General features: G+C 46.2%; 1 protein-coding gene across 8 annotated transcripts in view; it reads right to left on the reverse strand.

Annotated features, from left to right (window-relative positions):
* Positions 1 to 295: 295 nt before the first annotated feature.
* Positions 296 to 26,647, reverse strand: part of Atxn2 (ataxin 2) — a 93,895-nt gene continuing 67,543 nt past the window's right edge. For 3 of the 8 annotated variants that reach the window (XM_032887100.1, XM_032887105.1, XM_032887106.1), the window contains 11 exons: positions 21,830 to 22,134; positions 20,475 to 20,538; positions 19,570 to 19,722; positions 19,148 to 19,214; positions 13,343 to 13,530; positions 12,570 to 12,702; positions 9,382 to 9,435; positions 4,390 to 4,535; positions 3,659 to 3,886; positions 1,711 to 1,879; positions 296 to 914 (listed from right to left, as the gene is read on the reverse strand). In XM_032887100.1, the coding sequence (XP_032742991.1) occupies positions 886 to 914; positions 1,711 to 1,879; positions 3,659 to 3,886; positions 4,390 to 4,535; positions 9,382 to 9,435; positions 12,570 to 12,702; positions 13,343 to 13,530; positions 19,148 to 19,214; positions 19,570 to 19,722; positions 20,475 to 20,538; positions 21,830 to 22,134 (1,536 nt within the window). In that variant the 3' untranslated portion in view covers positions 296 to 885. The remainder of the gene's footprint in view (positions 915 to 1,710; positions 1,880 to 3,658; positions 3,887 to 4,389; positions 4,536 to 9,381; positions 9,436 to 12,569; positions 12,703 to 13,342; positions 13,531 to 19,147; positions 19,215 to 19,569; positions 19,723 to 20,474; positions 20,539 to 21,829; positions 22,135 to 26,647) is intronic. The other 5 variants (XM_032887107.1, XM_032887102.1, XM_032887101.1 and 2 more) reach the window with 5 other exon arrangements.

A 26,647-nucleotide genomic window follows, 5' to 3' on the forward strand; every position in this document is an offset into this window, starting at 1 on the left:
GATAACTCAGATCAACCACATTTGGTTCTGTAGAAAAGGAAAAGCAAGCTTACAGAGTCTGCACCTGCTTGCAGATGTGGGCTTTGGAACGCTGCCCACCTTCCTTCTGCTGAAGCCAACTGCACCTCTCCACCCGAGAGGGAGTCTCAGTCTTGACTTTTTCTAGATACTAAAGGTGAAGAAGAAAAGTCATTTGGTCAGCACCTCTCCAGAGAGCACACCCGGCCTGCCTCCATTCCCTGGGGTCTGCCTCCCACAGCAGCAGGAGTCAACACAAACACACACTAACTGGGTATCAGTTTTTAAAACTTTTTTTATTTTTTAATTTTTTTTTTAGTTTTTATTTTATATTATCTACAAAGTAAAAGTTTTCCCTTAACTTAAAAGTTGAATCACTGTAGACAGTGATCGCCTCATCAAACTTGATTTATAAATAATAATCCGTCAGTTTGGCGGTAAGAATTTACTGAACTTCTGTCAAGTTTAGTAAAAGGGCGTTCCAAGTCTTGATTTTTTTTTTTTTTTTTAAAGCGGTAATAGCAGCAAGAATCACTCTTGTTACTTCTGTTGCTAGCTGATGTGTTCATGACTCTCAAGGGCCATTAAAAAATAAATAACTTCCAGTTTCAGCAAGCAGAGCTGGGTACTTGAGGACCCTGCAACAGCACATGGAGTTATGGAACAGCCACAAGTCCCTACATGCCTCTACTCGGTCCAGAACATCCTCCACTGCAAGTGAACTGTTAGCATTCCTACCGATGTTAAATCAGTGTATCTTTTTTTAAAAAAACAAAATAAATGAAGTTCTAGTTTTCTGTGCTTCCAGTTGGCAGAAGCAGTAGAAGGGAGGAGGGGATTTGGCCTTTCGGTTCCTCCAGGGCAGCCTTACAACTGCTGTTGGTGGTGGGCTTGTACTGTAAAAAAGAAAAGTGGCTATTTAAACAACACAGGACTGCTGCCCACCAGCCTAGTGTCTGTCTGCAGCACGTGACTGTCAACTGCTCTTGTGCTAGCTGAGTAAGGCCAGAGGTTTAATGCTGCCCTCTCTCCCCCAGCTGCAGCCAAGGTGGGGTTGGGGAGGGAGGGAAGGGGGGGTGAGGAGAAACAAACCAGTCAGACATAAAACCACTTCAGATACAAGTCCTGGACTTGCTGCTTGTGGAGCACAGGCCTTCACTCCCCCTCCCACTAATGCTAGCCAAGCACCACTGCTTTCCAAGTCACAGGGAAGACAGGTGTCGTCACAGTAGCCATCCAGTACGAGACATCATGGGTGTCCTGTGTCCAGGCACAGGCTGGGGCTAAAACTACACTCAAACCAGTCCGCAATCAGCACGTGCTCATCAGTGTTCTTCTCCAAGCTACAATCAAACTTGGCCATGGGCATAAACCCCCCACATCAGCCTATAAAGGACTCGGGAAGGAACACGCGTGCCCTATCCAGCCTATCATACATAACCAGGAAGGCCAACTGAGTCCTCGGCATGCATCAGCTACCCAGAATGAGGCTGCTGCTTCTCAAGCCAACCCTGATACCAGCAGAACACACACAGATTCTGATGCTCCCTGACCGTCACGATCCCTCCTGTGCACACTTGGTCGGGCCTTGCTAGTCAGGTTTGCAGCCTGAAGCACTGGTCCTGCCTGCCATTCTACCTCTGCGAGCAGAACTCGGGGTGCCCCGGCGGCCCCTGCACACACACGCCTCACCTGAAGGGTGCGTCATATAGGGGAAATGCGCTGTTGTCGAGACTGGAATGGGCTGTAGTGCACTTTGAGCGAGGGCGGCCTGGGGACCGCCGGGTGGCTGTGTCGTCATAAGCATCATTGGCGCATGGGCAGTTGGATGAGAAGGAACCATTCCTGACTGTACATGAGCCTGAAACAGAGAGCTCTTTTACGCATACAGGCAACATCTCCTTCTTAAACAACAAGTCAACTATTCCTTTCATTGGACTAGGGCTCAAGAAGGGGCAAGATGGACTTCTTGGGTCACCGTGAGGTAGATCCTGCAGGGATAAATGGGGAAGTTGGCTACAGCCTCCTAGTCCCCAACATGTCTGCTCAGATTACCACACAGGGTAAGGTCTTCACCAAAAGCAGGCCTCTATTAGGGTGGGAAGGGCACTTTCTTAGCTATGGCGCATGGCCAAAGATATCAATGCCCCTTTCAAGTCAGAAAGCCTGACAAGGGCCTGCAGGGGGGCAGCCTCCCCAGCACCCTCAGCAGCTTCCTGAGTCTCCTCTTCCGCCCTTCCCCAGTCATGATGGGTTCCCCAAAGTAGGGTGAAGTGGCACTTAGGCCCCTCCCTTTAAAAGCTTAGCTGATGGAGCAGAGGCTGCAGTTACTGGCTCCACTGAGATGATGTCAGAGAGTGATCTAAAGTTGGATCAACCCGGTGCTCCGTATCAAGTGGCAACAAAGTTAAGTTAGAAAGGTGATGTCAGCTAACGGGTTGGTAAGCTCGACCTCGGCTCTGCAGGGAGTGGGCCGAGCAGGAAGAAGCTGCTTCCTGCCTCCCATCCTGTGCACCGCTCTAGACCATCACACCAGCAAAGCACTGGTTCACACCTCCAAGCAGGCCTGTGACTCTCTGCTTTCCCTATATTAGCCTCTTACTCTCTGACAAAACACATAAGTGAGGTTTGGGGTGAGCCCATCTTACACATAAATTCACAACCTCTGCTGGACACTCACAGGACCCTGATTTTCTTAAGTCTCACTCCACCAAAGCACACTGACCAAACTGGCTGCCCTCCCCACTGTTGCCAGCCAATCAACAGGAGTATATTCTAGGGGAAGGACAGTAACAAGCTAGCCTTCTGCAAGACACCCAACTACACGGCATCTTTAGCTCACACCTTGCCAGAGCCTCACTGGCACACTGAGACAGGAAATAGAATCATTCAGTAACTCTTCTAAGTGAGACCCACCTCAGGGAACCATGATCAAAAATAGCAGAAACATCTGATGCAGCCACCTTACGCTAACAGCTATAGAGAGGGCCTCTCCATGGCCCTGGGCTGCCCTGGCTCTATCAGCAACCACACCTTTCAACCTCAGACCTTACACTGGGGGTAAGAAAACTCCAGATGATCCTGGGGCTACTCTGGAGCTTCAGTTCCACTGCACCATAGTCCAAGGCCCGAGCTCAGGAAGCACAATACAGGATAACAGCAGAGGTAACCAGGCAAAACAACTGGGACACTTCTCAGAATTCCTGTGACTAACTCAAGCTAACAGGCCCAGTGCAGTCCCCCTCAGAGAGCTGAGAACCGCTGCCTGCCACCCTGCTCTCGGGCTCCCACGTGTGCGTGTGTAGAGGTGTCTGTATGTGTACACATATACACAGTGGTGAAGCTAGAGAGACGGAGCGAAGCAGACACAGAAAGGAAAGGACTGGGGTGCATTCCAGACTCAGAGTTTAAGGTCTCAGCTGGGAAATGCTAAATCACAATTTCACTGATCCATCACAAAAATCATAGCAACATTCACTGAGGGCCAGAAGATCACGTACTAAGCAGGAGAGGGGCAGACAGGCAGATGGCACCACACACAGGGTTTCCTGGCTTGGGGAGCAACTGGCTCCTTGCTGCTTATCTGACCACCACCACTCCCTATGTGGCCTTCACAACAACTTGGCTAGTGCTGGTTTACCTGAGGTACGTGGGCCATGTGGGGTGGGGTGGTGTATGCCGGCTGAACATGAGAAGGATGGATGGTGAAGACTGTCTGTGGTGCTGCTGGGAAACTGCTCTGTGGAGACTGTGTATTAGAGGCAGGTGTCATGGAAGGTGGTGTTGGTGCCAGCCCCGCGTGATAAATGGCCGACTGCTGCTGTGGACTGGCCAGGTGAAGAGCCTGGGCGGCCTGGTGCTGATGGTGCTGTAAAGCAATGGGAAACTTCTTCACTGAGAAGCCACTGGGGTCAGAGCATCATAGAGTGACAGCAACAGGCCAGCACATCCCACCACACCCCAGGGAGGTGAGAAAGGAGAGCACAGGCATGCCCTGACCAGAGGGTCTTTTCTGGAACTCGAGCCCCAGTCTCAGCTGGGCAGTTACAAGCCCAAACAAGGCCTTAACTGTCCTCATTAGCACATGTGACTGAGGACGCCAACAGAAGGCAGCATTACAGCTTGGTTTCAGGAATGAAATTCCAGAGTGCTTTATACTTAACTAAGAGCCTTTTAACACTTCTGTTTCTGGCATTCACCCTTAGGGAATGGCCTACCCCGACGCACATTTTCAAGACCTCCCCTGTACCCACAACAGCTCGCAGCTGCTTGAGGATGGTGGCCCTGATCACACGGAGTCTTGTAAGTAAAGTGGCAGGGACAAGCGAGCAAGGGAGCAGCTGTGCACGCACAGGTCAGGCCTCTGCTTACCTGAACAGGACTGGGTGCAGGATGACTTCCACCATGCTGGCTTTGTTGCTGTCCGGTGGGAGTGGCCGAAGGCTGAGGATGTGGAGGGTGTGGATGCAGGGTGGCATTAGGATGTGCGTACTGCTGAGCGAGGGAGCCGGTGGAAACTGGGGTGAGAGGAAAAGGAATGTGTACAATTGACACACATCGATGACCCCTGCCAGCCCACCTATGCCTAATTTACAGTGCTTTCCTGACCACTGCAGTATAACTCATTCCACTGCCATTCTCTGAAGCCCTGTACAGCAGGCCCAGTCTAATCCGAAAAATAGATAGAAGGGCTCTGCCGGACAAGGCCAGCATGTGACCCATATGCTATAGCTCTACACACTGCGCTAACACTGAGTCAGTTTGACTTTACTCAGACAGTCCCTGTTTCTCTTGGAGGCTTAGGTAGAAACAACTCCAACAGACACACACTGGGCCAAATGAAGACAGTGCAGCCTCTCTTACAAGGTTGGCATCTGATTACCTCACCATGCTATTGCCCAGGAATGGTCCCTGTGCACAAGCCATCTCAATCAGTCACATGCCCACTTCACTATTCTGTCCCCGCTGAGGATCTCCTAATCAAGGCCTGGAGAGGAGACTGTCCGCCCCGCCCCGTTATCTAGAACAACACCAAAGCAACAGCTTTTTAACATCTCTTAAAATGTGACCACAAAGACAGACCCGGAGGCAGCTCTTTGTCCATCTAGGAGGATAAACAAGGAGATCAAGTGTTAAGTGAACCGTGCCTTTACAGAGCAGCATGCTGAGAATGGAAGCCAGGGAAGGCCTCACTCTACTGAGTCTGGGTAGCTCAGGGCACCAAGCACCAACTAAACATCAAGCAGAAACTGAACTGCTCTCAGGACGCACATCTCAGCACTGAGCCCTTAGCTCTCCACAGCCACACCCACACACAGATGTTGTCACAGTTTCATGCACTTTGGGTAACATGTCAGCAAACACTGATATGGTGTGGCAGAGAAGCAAAACCACTTAGGGTCAGCACCAAAGCTCCCAGAATAGCCAGCATGGAGGACTCTGGCTGTGTGCCAGCTGAGTAAGGGACAGGGAACATTCCTGAGATGTCACAGTGCAGGGCAGGGCATCCTATTTCCAATGTGTGGTCTTGAATAGCGAATGCATCTGAGAGGACAAAGCAGAGCGCCAGATTGGCAAGGCCTTTGTATCCAACCACCAAGGTCACAGCTCCCACCAATGTCCCTCAGTATCCAGCTGAGACTGATGAAGGCAACTGTGCTCAGAATCTTTGAAAGCTTCCGGGACACAAATGTGTGTCCACACACAGGTGGGTCAACAGATGTGTAATGAGAACACCAAGCAGCATAATGTCACAATGTTTCAGGGAGTCAGGGAGAGCAGTCTGTCTTCTAACTTGCTGATTGTTAAAAGCCACCCATGACCATCATAGCACTTAAAACTACTTGTTTTTAGAGATAGGGTCTGCTAATGTAGACTAGGTTGCTGGATGGTGAAAACTGGTCCAAATGTCTCATTTTAAAACCACAAACATTAAAACCCCACCCAGTGTTTATCAAGTGTTTCCTTAAAACAATGTTAAGTCCCAGTGAGGTAAAGCAATCCTAAATGTCTCCTTATGGGGTCTCATAAAGACAGTGGGTACAGAAGCTCAAGCTCTAAAATTCCATTAGCAATGAATTCCTACGTATTCAGATTAGAAAGGAGTTTTTAAAAAGTAAACAGAAGGCTGGAGACACAGCCAGTGCAGAGCTTTGCACAGAAGGCCCTGAGCTCCAGTCCCAGAACAGCGGGCAAACAACAAACCGCCCTGAAGGGAGCTCTAGTGAATGCTGTGCCACCACCACCATGGGAGCAGAGCCACTGCAGCGACAGAATCATGTCTGTCCAGTCTCAGAAGGACATTTGTCAACGGGGAAAATGCAAAGTCTTGACACTGTCATCTGGAAAGAGAATTAAAAGATTTTTTCCCCCTTGTTCTTTCTTCCTCTATAGCTTAAGATGGCCTGGAACCCACCATCCCTGAGATTCCAAGTAGATTCGCACCAGGACACCATATCCAGCCAGGATCGGGACCAGACAGCTTTAGTACTCACTCACTCACAGTTTATGCTGAGGATTGAAGCCAGAGCCTCCAGCACACTAAGTACACAGTCTACCGATGAGCTATGCTCTCAGCCATGTTCTTAAGAGTTTATAATTAATTAGAGGCAGGGATTGGTAGAGCCCAAGCTTCCCAAAAGCCTGACAAGCAGCTGAAAATGACCTTAAGACTTTTTAATTTTTTTTAAATTAATTTTTATTCATATGAGTACACAGACACACCAGAAGATGTTGTAACACACAGATGGCTGTGAGCCACCGTGTGGTTGCTGGGAATTGAACTCAGGACCTCTGGAAGAGCAGTCAGTGCTCTAACCACTGAGCCATCTCTCCAGCCTGACCTTGGACTTCTAAGAGGCCCTCCCACCTTAGCTCCTCATGTGGTGGGGTCATAATCTGGCTACCACATTCAGTTTTGAATTTAATTTTATATATAAGGACATTTAAAGGCTCTTAAAAACCTTAAAATTATATTATTGGGGTGTGTGTGTGTGTGTGTGTGTGTGTGTGCGTGTGCGTGTGCAGGCGCACACCAGGGGATGGAGTGGAGGAAGGTTACATGGCTCTGTGCAAGTCAGCAGAGGAGGTTGTCTCTTTCTGCTTTTATGTGGATTCTGGAGATGAAACTCCAAGCCATCTTGCTGGCCCTATCACACATCTTTTAACAAGTTTTCTTTATTGTATGCATATGAGTGTTTTGTCTGTGCAACACACATGTGTGCAGTGCTCACAGAGACCAGAGGAGAGTACTGGATCCCATGGAACTGGAGTTGCAGATGGCGGTGAGCAGCCACGAGGGTGCTGGGAACCAAGGCTGAGTCCTCGGCAAAGGTGACCCCTGCTCTGACCTGCTGAGGCCCACACGCATGCGCTCTAACACAGCACTGTTAGGAGCACCCACAGAAGGGTTTTCATCTGCTCACTTGTGTGGCTCAGAGTCTAAAAACACGCACCTTATGTGACCCTTTCCCCGTGAAAAAATATGAACAACTGGGGAAATGGGAATCTAATACTGTAATTTGACCAACAGCAAAGCTAAGTGCGGTAAAAAGTGAGGAGAGGGAAATTATAAAAACAACAACAAGGAAAGCAGAGGTGGGGAAGGTGAACAAGAACAGAATTCTAGAATAACGAGCAAGGCTTTCAGCTAAGGGCAGGATTAAATGGTTTTCTGCTCTATGCTAGAAATACCATAAATCCTCTCAGAAGCTCTGAAACCGCTGTTTGCTAAACCACTACTTACAAGGCTTGCGGCCTCCATGAGAGCTGGGTGAGGTGAGGACAAAGTGCTTCCTGACTTAAGTGTTTAAAATTCTAAATACGTCAAATCTTTTTATCATTAACTGCATTCCAGAAACAGTCTCCTGAGTCAAGATGTTAAGAGAAGCAAATTCAGTCCCCAGGGCCAGATGTTTAATCTGTAAATAGGTTCTCTCATTTTGACCCTGGATGCACAAGTCACTGCAAACACTGAAAATAAGCAAAACAGGATCCACCACCTTCAGTAATAATTCCAAAGGGAATTATTATTATTATTATTATTATTATTATTATTATTATTATTATTATTCCTCCTCCTCCTCCTCAAGGAGCAAATTCTAGGGAGCAGAGGGGATAGAAGCCATCAAACTTAGCCCAGGCAAAATGGCAGTGGTCAAGGGGCAGAACACTGTGGTGACTAAAATCCCCAACAACAGCTGCTGGCTTTGGTGCTGACTCCTCTCATGAGGAAGCTGTGTTCAGGCTATCAGTGCTTAGGGATGGTGACTCAAGACCTTTTAGCCATCTGCCAAGGGAATGACTGTGACCATAACAGGGCCAGCAAGATGGTAAAGAGACCTCAAACTATGTCCTTAATGTCGTCATGTACATTCTCAACAAGTCTCCTTTTCCAAGAGCGTCTGAAAGGACATCATCTGTTAACTTATCCCAGGCACCAAAAAGCAGCAACTAATTTTGGCTCGGCACAATTAATGAAAACTTAAGGTAAAAATGTTTCCAAAACCCTGCATCTGATGATGAGTAGCCATTCCAAAATAGCCCGACATTTAGTCCTTAATTTAAGAACATTAAGTCTTAATGTCTGCTAGAACTCATGTTTCATACAAAGTGACTTCAGCAACATACATTTCTAAAAGGTCTCTCAGTAATTAGCCTACCAAAGCTGCTTCATTTTAAAACACTGCCCTGAAAATAGGAAAAATCCATCTACCAAGTTAACCTAGGGAAGGAGGCAGCCTATGGGCTTCAAGGCCTGCGCTTCGGGGCCTGCAGCACTGAAGGAAGCTCTGGGCACCACAGATGTATCTGCTCCCCGTACTTTAAGCCTCTACTCATGCAAACCCAGATCAGACAGAACGGACTAACTGCTTCATCTTCCCTGTGCTACAGGAATCTCACTAAGGGCTCTTCTCTGTAGTCCCAGGCACTATAAACTAGTGCTTTAAAGTCTACACAAGCTTGTAAAATTGTTCAAAAAAGGCTCCCCTGAATGAGGAAAACACGAGGTATTTCCCACACAGCTACACTCTTGCGTTGTATTCAAACTGCTTCCGGAAAGATCTGATTCCTGACTCCAAGAATTCTTAAGCTAAGGCATAGTTCTTCTGTCAAAGCTGAATTATACAAACAGAGCCACAATTCTCTACTTTTCCTTTTTTCTTTTGTACTAGGGAATGAACTCCGGCCCTGATGCATGCTAGAGCAAGAACTCCACCACTGTGCCACACCCCAGCCCAGACATGCACACTTTGATTCTGTCTGGTAGAAAGAAAATATTCTCCAACAAGTTAGCTACTTTAACATGTATCCCTTAAATAGTGTCTACTGTGTAATTAAAATTAGTATAAAAACCCAACTCACTGGCAAAGTAGAAAGAAGGGCTTGTCTCCTTGTTGTATGGTAATTTGGGACATGCTGAATTTGGGAAATAGAAAGGTAAATTAGCCTCTTGAGGTGTGCACTGCTGATGTTCTGGAAAGGCCGACATATTCAGTGCTCTTTTGTATTCCCGCACGATTCGCTTATACAGGGGTGACCAGCACTGTAAGTAAGCATTGCTGCAGAGATTTACAAGCGAACAGGACTGAACCGCAAGGCTTTCCTTCTGTACTGAGGTAGCAAGTCCGCACGCTGACTTGCTTAAATAAAAAGAATAAGATTATTATCTGATAGAGAACCATTAACTGATAAAAAGACCAACATGGCATCCATCAAACAGCCTTGACATAAGCAAGGTACCCAGATAAAACAGTATTTAAGCAAATTCATGATACATAACTTTTCACAGCAACACAATCGTCACCACAGGCCCTTGGGTAGTAAATCCCAAGGTTCATGATATAAAAATAAGTATGTAAGTATTACACTATTCATACTAAAATGTGTCTGTCTAAAGGGCCTAATTAAAGCATCTGGGAGAATACATGACTATTAAGAAGCAGATGTCAGGCAGGAGGATTATGGGAATCCTATGTCTTTATGCTTATTGTACTAAAAACTTGTCTGCTATGCATATTAACATATTTAGTTGCTGTGCTATGCACACCTCTAATCCTAGCACGTGGGAGGCAGAAGCAGGTGGATCTCTGAATTCAAGGCCAGCCTGGCCTATCTAGCAAGCTCAAGGACAGCTGGGGCTATATAGAGACCCTGTCTTTTTGGAGGAGTGGAAGTGGGGACAGTAAGAACACATTCAGTTCTTCTGGCTGACCTGTCTGTCAGTCAGACAGCTCTATCATTGTTTCTGAAAATGAAACCATGGCAGTAATACCAACTCAGATGAGCAGGACACTGGATATGAGGAAAACAGAGGTTACAGTGACCACTTGTGGGGGGGGGCAGAGATAACAAGGTGAGAGTCTGTGAATGGAAGTCCTTCCTCAGAAAGAGTACAAGGTGACACCACACAGTCCGCCTTGACCGCACCAGTAACAATCAACAACAACAACAACAACAACAAAACCAAAAAAAGCAAACCAGCAGCTGGACTGAGGACAAAGCCACACTACATTGTAAATCAACATCCTCAAGTATCTGATTTCTTGGGTTATAGAAAATGCATACTTTTCCAAGAAAACGAACACAAAAGTAGCATTTCCATACAACAACTTCCAAACAGTATGTACGTTTAGCCTTACTGGTCCATGGAGCAGCCGAAGTAACTGAAATGACTGACAAGGCAAACCTGTGTCAACATACAAAAAAGCACATGTGACTGTGGGAGAACCCCAAACAATTCCTTTCCTAGTGGGCGTTTGACATCAGACCTACATGACAAAGGCAAATCCAGATCAGCAGCCCTAGGGAGGCGGCTTCTGCACAGTCCTGCACTGGCAGCCACAAAGTGCTGTTCCTAAAAGCACTAGAATCTTCAGCTCCAAAGTCTCCCCCTAGTCCAACGGGGCCGAGAACAGCAGAACGGAGGCCTCTCCTACTTCCGAAGCATGCAGTTGGCAGCAGTGTCCGAACAATGGAAGAGCTTCAACCGAGTCTTTTAATAATCTGGAAAACTGTGGAAACACATGCAGGGTGCAGGAAAGCCAGGAAGAGACAGCACCAGGGCCTTCCACACAAGGTCTGATGTAATCCCAGGGAGTACAACTGAACACAGGCTGAAGGACAGACACATCATGGTGGAACTATAAACGAGACCAGGTTGTCCCTTTATAAATCAGATTTCAGGAGGACTTTTATCTGAGACAGGGTCTTGCTCTACCACTCAAACTGGCCTCAGTGCCTGATCCTCCTTTTTCATGATGTCCACAGGGCTGAGATCTACACTCCCTCGCCCATGCCGGGCCAATGGACTGACTGCTTGGAAGATATTTTCTAAAATACAGCAGCACTTGCCCTACTCTTTATTTCAAATGCTGAGCACACACTGAGGACGATGGTAGTGACAGTGATCTCATTAAACTCTGTGTTAATGAGAAGAAGCAGACCTCAGGTTTCTTTTTTACAAAGGCAACTGTTTGCATGGCACGTATCCTAATGTATCCTAACTACTAATCTACCCTGTGACGGGTATGCGCCTGCTCGGTACTCATGTGATCACAAACAGGGAGAACGCTCGGGGTAGACAACGTTACTCTTTCAAGTGTTTTCCAGAACACAGAATCTTAACCGTCCGCATATGCTCATTTAGGGCAACAAACTGAAAAGATTAGACAGTGTCTGTACATCTGCAGGCACTCACACCCTCAGATCCACGGTGTACACTTCTCAACTGGATCAATTACCCAAACTTATCTAACATTCCAAAGAATTCAAATGCCACTAGGAAAAATGTGTGTTAAGTTTGGTATAGTGCTTCAAGTTGGGAGTAATTTAAGGTGACTGTACAAAGCACACAGCACGCCATAAGGCGATCCGACCCTACCTGGTAAGATGTGGCAAGTAGGAAGGAGGACTACACCCTTTCTTTCCTGCAAGGCTGAGGCAGGATAAGCAGAATGACCTGGGGCAGAAAGGAAGGAAAGTACATCTTTCCCCCAAAGATGCTTTCTCATTACACAGCATCAGTTGTTTTGTTTTGTTTTGTTTAATAACAGGGTCTTGCTATATGGCCCCGACTACCCTGGACTTGTTTTGTAGACCAGGCTGGCCTCGAACTCACAGAGACCCGCCTGCCCCCAACCCCAGAGTGCTAGGATTGAAGGTGCGCACCACCACGCCCAGCTTATCTCATCATTTATGAAAGGAAAAGCGTATCCGAAAGAGGAAGTGCAGGTACAACGTAGAAATAAACGGCCAATACGTCAGACATAAGTTTGTTTTAAGACTCTCAACACTCACTGTCACAAAGAGTCAGGTTATTTTTACTCCTTGTTTTCTGAGGTCTCCATGTTGCCCAGGCTTGTCTCTCACTCCTTGGCTCAAACGATCCTGTACTTTAGTCTGTCCACCACCACTAGTAGCCAGGATAGTCACACCACTACACCTCTCTTTCTCCCTCCATCCTTCCCTCCCTCCCTCAAGCTATTCTTAAACAGAGTATCTTCACAATGCTTTAGTCATACACACAGAAAGGACAATAAAATGATTCCTACCATACATGGCATGCGTCTGCTCGTGAGCCCCGAACTGAGCAGCTGAAGACGACACTAAACCAGGCTGAGCATGTGCTGGTGGTGCCATCATCCTGGCATTACCTTGTATGACAGGACTGTACACATGAGGATGCTGTATTTAGACAAAAGAACATTATACCAAAATGAACGATGAGAATTCTAGTTAAGATTCTTTTTTAAAGATTCACTCTGTGTGCGCATGTGTGTGCATGTGTGCGTGCGCGTGCTGGGTTGTGTATGTGCAGTGCTGGAAGGGGTCTGAACAGCTACGTGGTGCTGGGAACCAAGCCTGGGCCCTATCACTAGCAGGAAACACTACTGGGCCCAGTCCCTTCCGATTCCTGACTTGATGGTTCCCAGAAACATTTCAGAGTTCTATTTCTCAACACTTCCTTTTCAAATTTTTTCTTTTTAAGATTTATTTTATGTGGCTATGCCTAGTATTTGTGCTTTTTATGAGTACAGATCCCCATGGAGATCAAAGGATCTTTTGAAATAGGTATGAGGACAATGAACCCAGGGGGGTCATCTGCAAGAGCAGCACCTGCCCTCTGCAACCAGCCCCAAGTGTACCAAGCATGGCATATGGTTTAAAACATGCAAAAATAATCATACACATAAAAAAGAAAGCCATTTAAAAGGCCCCAACTCCTTAACTATCTGATAGCATAAAACAAAGCCAAAAAGACCCATAAACACATAAACAGTAGAAATGAGATGCTTCTGTAAGGAGTGAACGAGTTCGGCCTTACCTGAGACTGATAATGCGGCACGTGCTGGACCAAAGGCTGGTTGGGAAACTGCTGAGGGCTGTAGGCAACGTACTGCGTGGAGTAAGCGGCGGGCGGGGTGGCAACGATAGGCGGCCCTGCTGCGGAGGCAGGGTGCATCATGGTGCTTTGATGGTGCTGCTCTTGTCGCTGTTGGGGCATATTTGGTACTGCAGGAGAGAAAGGGACACATTGAAAGGGAATGACACCTCCTGGGTACACTGCATGCACCTGTGTGGGTGGTCTACAAGGCAGTGTGACTAGACTCTGAGCCTGCCTTCCAAAAGCTGTCTTACCCAGCTCCCACCCCTCTCCAGCTGCTCTGAGCTTTCCCCTCCGCTTCAGGCATGTGATTGAGCCTTCAGGTTTAGCTGTGGGGCGATTACCCTTATGTTGTAGTGTTCATAAGATACAGCATTAGGATGGGAGGAGGAAGAGACCATAGGGACTGACACTCCAAATTATAACATTTAAGAAGTTCACGAAAGGCTCCATCCCGAAGAAAAACAGATGACAAAAAAGCTAATACCAACCCACACCCGTCACTCCACTCCTGCTTTACTCCCATCCAGTTTGTATTTTGTCAGAGCCATTATTAAGCTTTGGACCTCTGGGACTAAACAGGCCCACCACTGAGCTACAGGCCCAGCCCAGCTCGCCTTCATTTCATCTAAAATCATACAGTACCAAGTCCACCAAGTAGCAGATTTCTAATCAACAATGCCACCCAACACTACACAAAAAGAAAAGAAGAACTGCTGTGTCTTCCATACCCCTGTACGGGTTCCTTTTCCTGACACCAGCTAAGAGCTGAGCACACCTTTAGTCCCAACACCCAGGACACAGAGGCCAGAAGACCGTGCACTGCCCACAAACGCCCTCTGTGTCACTGTGCACTTCCTCCCAGGACATCGCATCAACTGTAGCCATCAAGTCTGTTTGCTATGTCATGCTAACTGCAGAGGAACTGCATGCCACAGTCACAGAGAACATGGAACATGGCTTCTTTACTCAGGCAACAGAGCTAAAGCAACTGTTAGTGTCGGTGTTTGTTTTAAATATTTAAAAAGTTGGCTGAATACTTTTTTTTTTTTTTTTTCTGAGCTGGGGACCGAACCCAGGGCCTTGCGCTTGCTAGGCAAGTGCTCTACCACTGAGCTAAATCCCCAACCCTGAATACTTAATGAAAATGCTACTTTATCTATTTAGAAAGTAAACCTGAAAATAGAAGAAATCAGTATTATGAAAATTTTCCCAAAATAATATTGACAGTCCGTACATTAGAAAAAGGAAAGGAAATTTGATTGAGTGGGGAAAACCCATAAACCTAAATATTACTTTTATCAAAGAAAAATTCGTCTAGTTAATCTCAGTAAAGTCTCCTCACTGTAGGTTGATGTCCTTATGCAGGTGAGGGCAGGTACAGGATAGAACAAGGCCTGTCATTGGAGGAGAAGGCAAGATGGGCAGGAGAAAAGTTTTAGGCAGAGGAGGACAGAGCAAGGAGGAAGAACTGAGAGAACATGGCGGCAGATGTTAAGATTCCTCTCTGAACATATTACAGGATGTTATGATTATTCTTAAGGGATGGATGTGTACAGGATTTTGTGTTGTCTAGATAGACAAACTATATCTTATCAATTGGACCAGAGGATATTGTGTGATGTGTTCTTTCACGTGGAAACTTAACTGAGTTCAAGATGCACTGGGCCCGCCACAGAATTGGGATGTGCATGCTGGCGTGGTAGAAACCAGCCAAGAGAGCTGTGAGTGAAGGCGGGGCAGCCTGACAGGGTGCTGTGTTGTAATGGCTTGAGGACAGCGGGTCAGAAAGTAGATGAGTGCAGTGTGGAGCCGCTGAGAGAAATTAGTGTTAGTTCCAATGGCCCGCTGGAGCCAGAATTAGCGAGAGTGCAACTGCCAAGGTATGCACAGGAACCGGTTTTTACTGCAACACGTCGGCACTTTTGTTAAAGCTTTATGTGGTGTCCTAGGCCTAGGCCCATGCCCAGCAGTACATGGACCAGCAGAGACCGCGCACACCTACACTTGGGGCACAGGGAGGTGGAGACAGACAAGGACAACAGACATTCGAGGTCCTCAGCTTTTGAGGCTGGTTGGGGATCCATAACCTCTGCAAAATAAATACTCTAAACAGAGCAAAACAAGACACAACCTAGTCATGGATGCCTGCCCTCCACAAAGACATTCATCTCAGACGACACTTTATATAAACCATATTTTACCATTTCACGTCACTGGCTTTCTATCAGAACAATTTTGCCCAACGGAGGCCATGTTGCAGTATCTGGAGGCCTTCTTTGTCACCCTAATCAAGTAAAGGGAAGTGTGACTACTAGGTCTAGTGACTGCTAATAAGCGCCCTCAGTCAACAAGAGCCTTCTCCCACTGTAGAAAAGAACACCAGTTACCGATGCCAACGGCGGTAAGCATCAGGAGTTTACTTCAGCCTTTGCAGTGTGGTGTGCCCATGAAGCTCAGTACATGAGGCAAGATAAGAAGTTCAAATCCACACAGCTACAGAGAGCACTGGAAACCGGAGTAGGCTCAATGACTCTGGTTGCGTGTGTGTGTGATCTCCTTTTTGGTAATTCCCTGACAGGCATGTTCTCACAGGATGCATGAAAGGAAGGTGTGATTGATGGCAAGAGGAACCTGACATGATTTTATGCAGAGATTCACTGCCATGCAAGAAAACGTGGCTTACCGACTTTGTATATTTGGAAAATGCTAGAAGTATCTTTGCCCAGCACCTCCATTTGTTCAGTAGCAGCACAGAAGTACAGGAATTACAGAGGCAGGGATGGCTACTTCCCAGGACTTTCTGGGTTTCGCCTTAGAAGATAGAAACTGTTATGTTCTTGGAATAGCAGTTTAAGACGCTAAGGAAATGCATGAGGTCCTCTATTTATGCACAGAACAAGTTTATCCCTATTCTCCCTCTGTGAAGGGCGAGACTCTCTAGGTCAACTTCTGACTTTACGGGGTGTAAAGTTCCCACTGCAGAATGCCAGCCGGAGAGACAAGGATGCAGTTCCTCACGCTGATAATGCCCAGACATACAGCACACTATTTTTATCCTGGAGACGGCCTGACAAAGGAGCAAGACGCATGACTGTGCTTCCTTGTATAGTTCATGCGAACTCTGCCTCAGGATAATGCAAAGTCTAAGGACGTAAAGCTTTGCAACACACGAAGTCTTGGCTGGAAAGCCAAGATGGATGAAAGGAGTGCCACCGCGTCACAGCGCACGGCGAACAGCAGAACCTGGGGCGGAGGACAGCATGCTCATCTATGGCAGCAGCACAGGCAGGAAGTAGCTACAGAAGGCATGTGGCGTGCAGAGACGGGGGGAGGTGGACAAAGGGTGTCATGTAGCTCAAGGTGATCTTGTGCTCCTGACTTGAACTCCTGATCCTTCTGCCTCAGTTTCCCAAGTGTTGGATTACAGATGCGTGCAATACAGTTACAGCTGATCACAAGGAGAGATGACACAACACGTCCGAGTAAGAACAGACACTGCTCACAGCACAGCACAAACTGAAAGACAAACTACAACTACAACTACAACTACAAACTCAAACTACAGCCTGTGACTGCAGCATGACTTCCCCGCTTCCTGGAACACAGGCAGAGGGTAAGGCTACCCTGGGCAACTTAAAGACTCTCTTCTCCCTTCCTCCTCTTTCCCTCCCTCCCTTTACCTAAATCACCATATATAAGGCCTCGGGTTCAATGTTCAATCCTCAGAAATACCATCAATATCAGAAAAACAAACTAACCCAACAAACCCATCAAAAACAAACAAACAAACAAACAAAAACCCAAAAAACTAAAAACAAAACCAAAAAACAAACTATCACCACCACCACCAAACCTTTGTCCTGGAAATTACTACTATGTAGTAATAACACTTTCCAGGACTGGAGGCTCATAAGACTCCTTTAAACTAACACTACTCAGGGATGCAATTAACAGGAGTGATATGCTGGAAAAAACTAAAACCAACCAACAACATACTGGAGGGGACGGCACTGCAGGCGACAGCAAAAGACACACAGAACAAAAGCTGTAATACAAAAGCTGCACTGAGCTGTGCGCAGAGCAGGAGAGAACTCGTGGGTCCACACTGTGGTGCTTCTGCGTAGGAACAGGGAGGGTGCTGCTCAGAGCAGCATACAGCCACCTAGAACTCAGTTCCAGGACAGCCAGTGCCCTCTCCCCTCAGGGCTCTGGGGCCTTATTTACACAGCAAGTTCAAGGAGGCCAGCCTGGCTACAGGAGAATCTCCTCAGTGGTAAAGAGCAGCCAGTATGGTGGGGTACGCGCCTTTAATTCCAGGTATTACAGAGGCAGAGGATTGCTGAGTTTGAGGTTAACCTGGTCTACATAACCAGTTCCAGACCAGTCAGGGTTACACAATGAGACTATGTCTGAAAACAATTCCAAATAAGCCACAAACAAAAAAAATTCTGTTAAATTTTCATTTTAGACTTCAGGTTGAAATTTCTAAAATTCATTGATCCTGAACAGAGGCTGGAAAGATGGCTTATCAGTTCAGGCACCTGATGTCACAGAGGATCAGAGCTCAGGTTCCCAGCATGTGCACATGGCGGCTCCCAACTGTCTGGGATTCTGGTTCCCGAGCTTCTACTGTCCGCCATGCGTCATACAGTCAAGCACAAACGTGCTGGCAAAGTGTCATGTACAGACAACAGAAATAATACTGTAACTATCTGTAGTGGATGAGTGCTCTGCCTGCACGCCTGTCGGGACACTGTGTATAGCTGGTGCGTGGAGGCCAGAGAGGGCACTAGGCTCCTTGAGTCTGCAGATGGTTACAGATGGTTACGAGGCAGCACGTGGGCTGGATGTCAAGCCTTGCTCGGTCCTCTGCAAGAGCAGCAAGCACTCTTGACCAATGATCAAATCTCCAGCCTCAAAAGACAGCTTCAAAAAGAAGGCCAGGTTTAATCCCAGCACTTGGGGGCAGGCAGATGTAAGCAAGTTCCAGGCTAACCAAGGCTACAAAGTGAAAGGGAGAGACTGTGTGTGTGGTGGTAGTGGTGGTGGTGGAAGAAGGCGATGGGGATGGGCTGGGACATTTTTCAGGTTGGCAAGACGGCTCAGTAGAAAAGGTTCTTGTGGCCAAATCTGATGACCTAAGTTTGATCCTCAGAACACACAAGGTGAACTCCTACAGTGCTCTTTTAATCTCCATGCATACCAAGTGCACGCATGCACATACTCACACACCACATATAAGTGTGTGTGTGTGTGTGTGTGTGTGTGTGTGTGTGTGTATGTATCCCCTTCACATGAGTACCATGTGCTATCTGCTCAAGAGTCACCTGAATACTCACACTGGCCATCAGAAGTGAACACACACCCTGTGAATATTCACACTGGCCATCAGAAGTGAACACACACCCTGTGAATACTCACATTGGCCATCAGAAGTGAACACACACCCTGTGAATACTCACACTGGCCATCAGAAGTGAACACACACCCTGTGAATATTCACACTGGCCATCAGAAGTGAACACACACCCTGTGAATACTCACATTGGCCATCAGAAGTGAACACACACCCTGTGAATACTCACACTGGCCATCAGAAGTGAACACACACCCTGTGAATACTCACACTGGCCATCAGAAGTGAACACACACCCTGTGAATTCAAGCTGCAGTCAACTACTCAGTGCACACTGGTACTTAGCTCATGCACACACAGGCACACACAGGCAGGGCTATTCTCACCTTTACCTGCTCTATATGTCTTGGCTTGGTTCACTGGCATGGGCGTCATAGGTATTGGGTATAAAGGCTTGAGGGAATTGAAAACACATCATTAGATTCATATGGTAACAATATATCCTATCACTATCTTTTAATGTTATCTGGCCTGTGTTTTCCTGATTCCCAATGAGCTATTCAAATTAAAATAATACCCATAACCAAAAGGAACAACTCTGGCCTACAGTAAATGTAAGCCATTTTTCTGAGAATTAGCCCTAAAACTCAGATCCACATGCTAATGATACAGCACACCAAGCCCTTCCCACCCACCACCCACTCTTACCCCTCCCTCCTATCAGGTATCCACTCAGTACCAACCCAGGACCCCTGTGCTAAATGCAAGCTATGGTGGTCCAGCAAATCCTAACCCATGGAACTCTTACCTGCACGCCTGGGCTCACTGGGACAGGGTACATCATATTGGGTGCAAAGCACACAGGCTGCGTGTACACTGGAGCTGGCTGCTGATGACCCACCATGGACGGGCTGGGCTGTGCTTGAGGCCGAGGCGACGTTGGGGTAGTAGAAGGCTTTGGCTACAAAACAGAATTCAATGTCAACCATGTCAAGATAAAAGCAACTATGAAAACAATCTTTACAGCAGCCTCCCTAATGGTTTTGCCAGTACGTACCTAACTAGCACTTTGTATTCAAAAGACAAAACAAAACAAACAAAACACCCAGAGCCTAGCATTGAAGTAGCTGATTCAGTTTCTAGGGATTAAAACAGGGAAAACTAAGGCTGCAGACATTTCTCAGTGTTAAGGACTGTCATAAGCAGATTTGGTATCAGAACTGTGTTTTACAAGGAACCAGAAAAGGTCTATTTTTTTCTGTTTCATTTTTGTGGTTTTGGGCACGGTCTCATCACTGTGTGGCCCCCGGTCCCCTGCTTGCTAGGACTACAGGCGTGCTCTCCCACACCTCCCTGAGGAGATGCTTGCTAGGACTACAGTCGTGCTCTCCCACACCTCCCTGAGGAGATGTTTGCTAGGACTACAGGCGTGCTCTACCACACCTCCCTGAGGAAATGTCTCCAAAGGGCAGGGAACAGATTCCCTTCTGTGCATCAGTGGGCCCGGCAGCCTCACTAATCATCCGCTTACATTCCGAGCTGCTCGTCAGAGCCTCCGTTCTCACAGCTGCACAGCGAACACTGGCAAGCTCGGGGAGGACAGGCTGTCTCAGCGTCCTACAGCTGGGCTCAGTCAGATGGGAGCACAGGAAAAAAGCCATGAAGACCACCCTGACTCTCCGCAGAAACTCGCTATAGAGGGCTATCGCTTACCTGAGAGAAAGAACGAGGGTTGAACTCCTTTGCATTGGGATTCAAAGTCGACTTCCTAACTTGCCTAAGTGAGAAAGAAAACAACAGGCAGGTCAGTGAAACATCATGGAACCCACGGCTTTCACAACTCTGCCACAGTCGTCAGCTTTCAAAGGATTGCTAACATAGGTCATATTTGTGTAATTCTCTGTTTCAGTCTCCTTCACTGAAACACACACGTCTGCTGCTCAATCTGATGAAGAAACTAATCATACAAGAACAAATTCAAACCAAAGAAACCACATCCCTCAAAAGCAATCAAGGAATATTCCAACTGAGAACACAGTAGCCCCACGGAAAACAGCCTTAAAAGGGTGCCTGATGGGGTTAAGGAACAGCCAAGCAGCTGGCCCTCAGTAGCACTGGGGTTTAATCCCTCAATTGATAACTGGTTTCAGCCACCTAACACCCTCTTGTGGCCTCTGAAGGTACAGCAAGTGTGTGGTGTACAGACGGACATGCAGACAACAGACGGACATGCAGACAAAGCACAGAAAATTAATCCACTTTAAAAACCCCAATGCTTAATACGAGTGCATAGTATTTCTAATTGTTTTTCTTTAAAGATTGGGCTTTGCAATAGATCAAGGCTGGCCTCACACTTAGGATCCACAGCCTCAGCTGCTCAAGTGCTGTGTTAACAAAATCCTTCCTTCCACCAGGCACCAATTATAAATGTATCAAGATTTTTTAATCACATCCCTTGGGAAAGACCACTGCTCTAGTAAAATTATTTTTCTGCAAATCAAGAATAAACAGTCACGGGTTGGGGATTTAGCTCAGTGGTAGAGCGCTTGCCTAGCAAGCGCAAGGCCCTGGGTTCGGTCCCCAGCTCCGAAAAAAAAAAAAAAAAAGAATAAACAGTCACTCTAAACCTGCCATGCTAAAAGTTCAAGTACAATTAGGGTTTTTTTCGTTATCCAGAACACAAAAAAGGAGTTGTGATTAAGTCTGAGGCTAACCCACTAGCCGATTTAAGTGCTTTAATACGGCAGATGCACAGAAATAAGGTTTATAAAAATGTGCTTATCAACTAAACATTTCCTCAACCGGGGGATCACACAGTCCTTGCAAACTTCAGGGTAGGAGAACCTGAGTCCCAAGACAGGGCTTTCAGATTTAAACTGTCTGTACACAAGTAGCATTTCTTACCGCCACAGCTACATACAAAACAGAATGGTAACAATGCTAAGAATTCAATGACTAGATTCAGCTACGAGTTCTAAAGCAAGTCTCTGTAACGGTTACTCTGCGAAAACAAACTCCTTAAAGCACACTACTTGGAGAGAGGATGTGCTGAGGCCCAGGCTACTAACTCGGTTGTGTCTTTCCGCTCTTCTCGGTCATCCTTCTCTTGTTTGCAGGCCGGACTGGAAGTCTGCACCCCCTGGGACGTGACCTCAGGCCCCCTCTTGTGCTCTGCATTACTAAGCACAGAAGGGGAGGCGCTGGGGCTGTTGGTCTTGCTGCTGCTGCTGGTGCAGCTGCTGCTGCCACTGTCAATGAAGCTGTCCTTAGCACTTGCTTCCGTTTTGTCTTTCATCAAATCTCGTGACTTTTCTCCTTCTCTGTTTTTGCTTAGTAGTTGATCCATAGATTCAGACGTAGAACTTGGCTGTAACTAAATATAAGAAATAATTTCCCATAAGTATAAGCAAAGAAGTGTGAATAGGTTTTCTGTTACTGGTTTCAGAAAATGACCTTTTTGGTTGATCTGTCTGTCTGTCGAGACAGGGTCTCTGTGTGTAGGAACTCCCTACATAGACCAGGCTGGCCCTGAACTCACTATGATCTGCCTTCCTCTGCCTCCTGGAAGGAGGAAGGAACTGAAGGCCACCATGCCCGACTCAGATTATGTCTTTTTAAGGCACAAAACCCAAAATAACATACAATACAACTTTAGCAACCAGTATCCAAGACTCAAGAGCTAGTTATTAGCCAGGCTGACCATGGTGGTGTAAGCCTTTAATCTCAGCACTCAGGAAGCAGGTGCAGGTCTGTGAGTTGTAGGCCACTTTGGTTTCCACATATTGAGTTCCAGGAAAGCAGGGCTATGTACAGAGACCCTGTCTCAACGTCCCACACCTGCCTCCCCCAAGGCACAAACAAAAGGCTTAGTTATTAAACTGATGATGGCTCATGCCTGCAATTTCAGAATTTCAGAGGCAGAAATAGGTCTGCTGGGCGTCCCAGGCCGTCCTGGGCAACAGAGATTCTGTTTCAGGAAAAGGAAGGAAAAGTTAAGTATTTACCAGCGGCCTGCAACACCAGCACTGTGTGGCTGATGGAACAAGATGCGACAGTTCTGATCCCTGCCTCAGAGAGGTGGAAGGCTACCATGCAAGACAGAGAGAAAAAGCAGCCTCCACAAAGGAGCAGGAGATGGAATACACTCAGAGTACATCATAGACATCTATATAAATGTGCTTATGAAACCTAGTACAATACTCAGTAACCACACAACAATTTAAAAAGTAGGGCTGGAGTGATGGCTCAGTAGATACTTGCCCTTTCTGTTCTTGCAGGTTCAGTTCCCAGGACCTGCATGGTCACAATCTCTAAAATTCTAGTTTCAAGGGATCTGGTGTCCTCTTTGGGCTCCATAGGTACCAGGCACAAATGTAGTACACTTACACATTCAGGGAAAACACCAAACACATAAAACAAAAATGAATCTTCATGAAAATGCAAAGGAAAGGGCCTGAAAAGGTGACCTCAAGGACCAGAACCCATGTAAAAGTAGAATAAAGAGCCAATTCAAAGTCCTCCTCGCGCACGCACGCACACACACACACACACACACACACACACACACACACACACGCACGCACACACGCACGCATGCTTATTTTAGACAAGATATATATACATACACACTCAGATACACACTTAACTCAGGAATCACTGAATGTAAACAACTGACAAGATTTCGCATTTAGAGCAATTAAAATTCAAACATGGCATTGGAAACCCTGCTCTACTTCCTAGCATTTACTCATTGGCCAGGAACTCAAAAAAAGAAAGAAAAGGTATGATCAACTCCTAGAGACCAACTCCTAATGCCATTGCTACCTAAGCTTTTATTTTTTTTAAGATTTATTCATGTATGTGAGTACACTGTAGCTGTCCTCAGACACACCAGAAGAGGGCATCGGATCCCATTCCAGATGGTTGTGAGCCACCATGTGCTTGCTGGGAATTGAACTCAGGACCTCTGGAAGAGCAGTCAGTGCTCTTAACCACTGAGCCATCTCTCCAGTCCACTACCTAAACTTTAAACAATTAAGCACTAAATTTTTTTTAATTAAACAAAAATTTTAAAAAATTAAATTAAGTTAAATAAAAAGAATTTGATAAGACCTCAACTAAGCAACAATGCTGTACCTGAATATTCCAGAAAAGGAACAAACAACAAACTAAGCTCAAATCAAAGCTGGAAAAAAACAATGAAAACAGGACAAGGAAAAAGAACAGATGATGCAGAGCTGCGTGACAGACACAGCCTAAGACTGAGTGTGAGCCTCACATAGTAAGGGGAACCACACAGACGAGAGCTCCCCAGCAAGTCTAAAGAAAGCAGTTAAGTACGGTGATCCTCAGGAGAGTCAAACAGTAATCTATAAGACCAGACACCAAACTCCCAAAGCCTCTGACCTCGCCAGCATCCTCATTCTTGTGCACTTACCCATACACACACACCCCTACAATTTAAATAAAAAAATATATATGTATATGTATGTATGTGTATACACACACACACACACACACACACACACACGCATGCTTATTTTAGACAAGATATATATACATGCACACTCAGATACACACTTAACTCTGTCAGAGTGGCAGTCATTAGAAACAAACAGCAAATAGTAGTGAAGATGTGGAAAAAAGAGAACCCCCTCTTTCTCCCACCAGAGAACAATTCAGGTGAGAATGTAAAGTTGTCCAGTTCTGTGGACTAAAAACAATAGTGGGCTGGAAAGATGGTTCAGTGGTTAAGAGCACTGGCTGGTTCTCCCAGGAAACCCTGGTTCAATTCCCAGCTCCCAAATGGGCTCATGCTTACCAACTGTCTGCAAGTTCAGCTCCAGAGCATCTGCACGTACACACACACACACACACACACACACACACACACACACACACACACACACACACACACACACACACACACACAAAATATAAAGTATATCTTGAAAAAAAACCGAAATCCTAAAAAATTAAAAACAGACCTGCCATTTGATCCAGCCATTCTTCTCAAAGGACTGCAGACCTAAGTGCCACTGAGAGTCTTCCTCATCAACACGGCGTCAGTGCTATTCCCAGCAGCTACTACACAACAACCGAGGTGACTATGCACAGAGGAGAGACTAACAAGAATGTGGCATGTATGCTCTCAGCTTTATTAATCAAAAAAATTGTATCCTTTACAGGAAAATAACTATAACAGGAGAGTACCAGATTAAGCAAATTAACTCAGAAAAGACAATTAGTGCATGTTTCCTCTCATTTGTGAGCTTTAAGATTTAATACAGACATATTAAAGCATGATGTTTCCTTCTAGATAGCTAAACTTTGAGACTCCCTGAGCTGGTATTTAATACAATTTGGTGGGGAGGATGGATGAATGGCTCAGTGGTTAAGGGCATGTACTGTTCTCTCCCAGAGGATAGAGTATGGCTTCCAGCACCCAGGCCAGGCAATGTTAGTTAGCTCTAGACAAATACCACCCCACTTGTCCCTGTGGGTACCTCCACTCTAACACACTGATACATATGCATATAATTAAAATAATAAAAATAAAAAACAGCAGTGTAGGGAGAGATGGCTCAAGTGGTTAAAAGCACCGACTGCTCTTCCAGAGGTCCTGAGTTCAATTCCCAGCAAGCACATGGTGGCTCACAACCGTCTGTAATGGGATCCGATGCCCTCTTCTGGTGTGTCTGAAGACAGCCACAGTGTACTCATATAAATAACCTAAATAAATAAATCTTAAAACAAAAACAAAAACAAACAAAAACCCAACAGTATAGAATTCAAAGGATAAAAAGTTACTGGTCTAAAATGTAATTTGGGAGGAAGGAGAGAGGATTAAAGGGCACTGGCTGCTCTTTCAGAGGACCCAGGATCAATTCCCAGCATGCACATGACTGCTCACAATGCTTTTAACGACAGTTCCGGGAGATTCAACATCCTCACACATACATACATGCAGGGAAAACACCAATGCACATAAAGTAAAAACAAAGAAACCATTTTAAAAAATTAAATTAATTTGGTATTTACGCTAAAGCTTTTTGTGTGGAAGAATGACAAAGTAACCCAGGAGGGCTCTAGAAGCTTGTCTTAGGATAGGAAGTGAGATTTACAAGAACACTCTCACCAAGGGAATTCAGGCCTGGGTTCAAGCCTCAGCCCCTAAAAGCATGAATGAATAAGAGAATGAGTTTACTCACAAATTGGAACTAGTAACTCAGCACATTAGAATGAGTTACATCGGGCTGGAGAGATGGCTCAGTGGTTAAGAGCACTGACTGCTCTTCCTGAGGTCCTGAGTTCAAGTCCCAGCAACCACATGGTGGCTCACAACCATCTGTAATGGGATCCGATACCCTCTTCTGGTGTGTCTGAAGAGAGCTACAGTGTTCTTATATATAATGAATGAATAAATCTTTAAAAAAAATTTAGAATGAGTTACATCTTCTACTGCACACACTACAGGTACTGACAGGGTCAATTCTCAACCTTAGACCTAGGAAGCAGTGAGCTCTAGTGTGTCAGCTTCCAAAGTAAGATATCCTTTCATTTGCTACCTGCAGTCTTGGTACACACACACACACACACACACACACACACACCACACAAATACACACATACACACACACACACACACACACACCCCAAACAAAAACCTTGTGATTTCAAGTTTTTGTACTTAGAACAGACAAAGACATTTTTAAGAGTAATTGTGAAAGGGCTGGAAAGACAGCTCAGTGGTTAACAGTGTTTGCTGTTCTTCCAGAGAATCCAAATTCACTTTCTAACACCCTCTTCAGGCAGCCCACTGTTGCCTTTAACCCCATCTCCAAGGGACGACAGCTTCTGCTGGCCTCAGAGGGCATTTGAACTAC

The sequence above is a fragment of the Rattus rattus genome, chromosome 16 (genome assembly GCF_011064425.1).
Source record: "Rattus rattus isolate New Zealand chromosome 16, Rrattus_CSIRO_v1, whole genome shotgun sequence".
NCBI lineage: Eukaryota > Metazoa > Chordata > Mammalia > Rodentia > Muridae > Rattus > Rattus rattus.